General features: G+C 35.2%; 1 protein-coding gene across 1 annotated transcript in view; it reads right to left on the bottom strand.

Moving 5' to 3' along the window:
- Positions 1-1970: 1970 nt before the first annotated feature.
- Positions 1971-3245, bottom strand: part of LOC113240126 — a 14035-nt gene continuing 12760 nt past the window's right edge. The window contains exon 8 of the mRNA XM_026477355.1: positions 1971-2182. Within this exon, the coding sequence (XP_026333140.1) occupies positions 2061-2182 (122 nt within the window). The 3' untranslated portion in view covers positions 1971-2060. The remainder of the gene's footprint in view (positions 2183-3245) is intronic.

Here is a 3245-nt window from a genome sequence, read left to right as displayed (position 1 = left end):
GGGACCTACGACAGTAGCTTCACACACACAAACACGCAAGTAATATGCGCTTTTATGGATATATTCTACAACATAATTTTTTTTTTCAGTCATAATATGTAGTAGGTACCGGTATTCCTTTATAAATAACATGGAATTAGAAATACAAGTATACAATGTATATTTATAGACAACCAAAGGACAAAAACCGCATTATCCTAAAGTGGAGCTAATTAGTTACTTCATTTGTACGCGCTTGTTTTGTGGTTCAATAAATAGCTACAAAAGCCAATATCCATAAGAAAGGCCATCAAAGTCATAACGAGACAACTTGTAAGGCTCCCCTACTCCCATTTCCCAGTGGTTTCGTTTTATACCCGTTCTCTGCCACCCACTAGTTTTATGTCCTGTATTTGTGACGTTTTACCGCCAATACCTTGGCAGGGTCATATGTAGGGATGTTGGCCTCATTTTTCTTCATTAGTACGTATTATGTGGCTTAATATTACACAGTTTTTTAAAGTGAAAAAACTTACATAGTAGTAATATAATAGTTTAAAAAAAACATGGAAACGTTGTTGTAAAGAAAACATATTATCAAAAGAAACAAAGTATAAAAATCAACATTTATTATTTTTTTAATGTATTATATAAAAATATATATTATATCCTTGTTTTGAAATACTTTAAAGTTAATTCATTTTACCGCAGCTACTGTAGCCATACGCGTATTTGTAGTTCCATACTTCGCAGTGTCTACGAGTACAATAAAAGTTAAGCTAGTTACATATTACGTGCTATGAAGTGGCTTCGAGTGCAATAAGCCAGTTACGTATTACGCGCTGAGAAGTGGCTACGAATGCAATTGTAGCCAAGCCAGTCACATTAATTATTACGTGCTGTGTAGTGATTTCGAGTGTAATAAGCCACTTACGTGCTACGTACTATGTAGTGGCTATGAATGCAATTGTAGCCAAGCCAGTTACATATTACGTGCTGTGTAATGGCTTCCAGTGCAATAAGCCAGTTACGTATTACGCGCAAAGAACCTATGAATGCAATTGTAGCCAAGCCAGTCACATTAATTATTACGTGCTATGTAGTGATTTCGAGTGCAATAAAATTATCTACACGTTTTATTAACTAGATACTATTATCGAATTAAGTGACATTTAGGCTGTTACTTTTCAATAGCCGATATGTTGTCACGCGTGTTGCATATGTTACTGCAATGTATCTTGAACTCTCTGTTGGAATACAATATACGTAATAATAAAATTTTAGAAAAACTGAGTCTGTACTTCTAATATTTTAAAGTAAAAGGCACGCTACTAAGCCTTAACAACATTTTTTAGAATTTTTGTTTCTGTCTGTGCGCGGTGTACGCTAATTTCCAAGAACCAAACGGTATGTGATTTCCAGTGATGTATTGAGACATTTGATATTGTTTGTTTGGTTTAAATTATTTTTTAATTATGTTTAGCGCACATATTATATGGCCACCAAGTGATAATGCGAAAAAAAATTAGTATCTCTTATTACGAGTGTCAGAACGGCATCCTAACGGCATCGTAAAAATGGTCGCAGGCAGGTTGATTGTCCAATTCTAATTTAGAATTCAAATCTTTTTCTTATGTAGTGTATTAAACAACTACATGCGAATACGTGACTAACAATTTATATTGGTCTATTATAAAGGCTTTATTTAAAAATAATGTATATTTTATATTCTTTTAAAGTCGTCCGATGCGCGCGCTGACCAAATGGTTACAAAATACGTAAAAATAGTGTACCACAAAATTATTGGTTAATAGATCGACAACAAAATCAGTTACACGATAATGTTTAGCTTTTATATTGAAGCTACAATAATGTTTTTTTTTATTATAAAAATTAATATATCAATCACGGGAATAATTTTTACAATAGAAAATTTTCCCTTTACAGCATGTTATTTGGTAACATAGTTTAGGAGGTAGGATACGCAGGTGATACACGTTTGCTCGCAGGAAATCGCGGGTATAGCTTGTACTATTCAAATAGTACAAGGGTCGTACAAGCTGTGCTCTTTAGCTCTTCAATCAAACGACGTTGTTGGTGCACGGTTGCTGGACGTAGTTGAGGCAGAAACCTCTGTTGTCGATGTCAATTGGAGCCTCTACGTTGTCAGTGTGGAACCAAAGGCGGAACGGCTTTACAGTGCCTGAAATTTTAAAAAGAATACATTGTATTAACATGTACTATTTATGTATGTAATGAACATTGACATGTATTAATAATTATAACAAACTAGTATGAAACCAGTGGAGTAATTTCACATAAAAATAATTGAATATCAATAAAATAAAAATTTAAATACAATGAGTAGCGACATCTCTAGCCAGGGCTGGTAGCTATAAAGGTATTTAACTGGGTAACTAAATACTTAAGATTTCTCATAGATGGCGCTACGGCTAAAAAGTCGTTGAAAAAACCAAATACAAAGACACGATAACAAGCACATAGAAAAATTCGTGAGGTCCGCTGGTTCGTTCAGTGGCTTAGTTGGTACAGCGTCTGCCACGGTATGGTAGAAGATGTCTGTTCGAATCCGGAAGTATCGAAGGATTTTTTTCTGAGAGTTCGATCTTTGGATTAATAGTTATAACAAACCAGTGGAGTAATTTTGCATACAAATAATTGAATATCAATTCAATAAAAATTCAAAGAAGACACTTATAAAATCTAAATCAAATATTAACCTCCTAATATCCCGCAAACTTAGGTATTAGGAAAAGAGCTAAACGCCTAATGTAATCACATTAAAATGTATTAAATATAAAGGCCTAAGTAGGTATGAACTCAGTTTTACACGAAAAACTCATTTTTCCAGGTAGCAGTAGAGCTCCTTGTGAAAGAGTTCGTCTTGGTAAGTACTGTCACCTAACCTATTTCTGCCGCCAAGCAGTAGTGTGAGCATTACTATGTTCCGATTTTAAAGGTAAGGGTGCTGGTGAAATTACAGGCATATGGAACCTAAATGATTATCACTAGTATCAGGTTTCTTACCACGGTATGACTTCTTTTTATTTTCCCGATATTTCGGAACGGTTGCACGCTCCATGGTCACGGGTTGACTGGACGGCGGCAGATGACAGCTTTATGAGCAGACATATCTGTCTACCCTCTTGCGCTGTCGACGACTACCTTCATCGCGATTTGTTGTGGCGTTACCAATGACACTCACTTTTTTCACACAAACCACACTCACTGTATCCACACGCGAA

The sequence above is a fragment of the Hyposmocoma kahamanoa genome, unplaced genomic scaffold (genome assembly GCF_003589595.1).
Source record: "Hyposmocoma kahamanoa isolate Upper Pololo Valley unplaced genomic scaffold, ASM358959v1 100021, whole genome shotgun sequence".
NCBI lineage: Eukaryota > Metazoa > Arthropoda > Insecta > Lepidoptera > Cosmopterigidae > Hyposmocoma > Hyposmocoma kahamanoa.
Note: the sequence above shows the minus strand (reverse complement) of the source record. Positions and strands in the feature narration are given on the sequence as shown.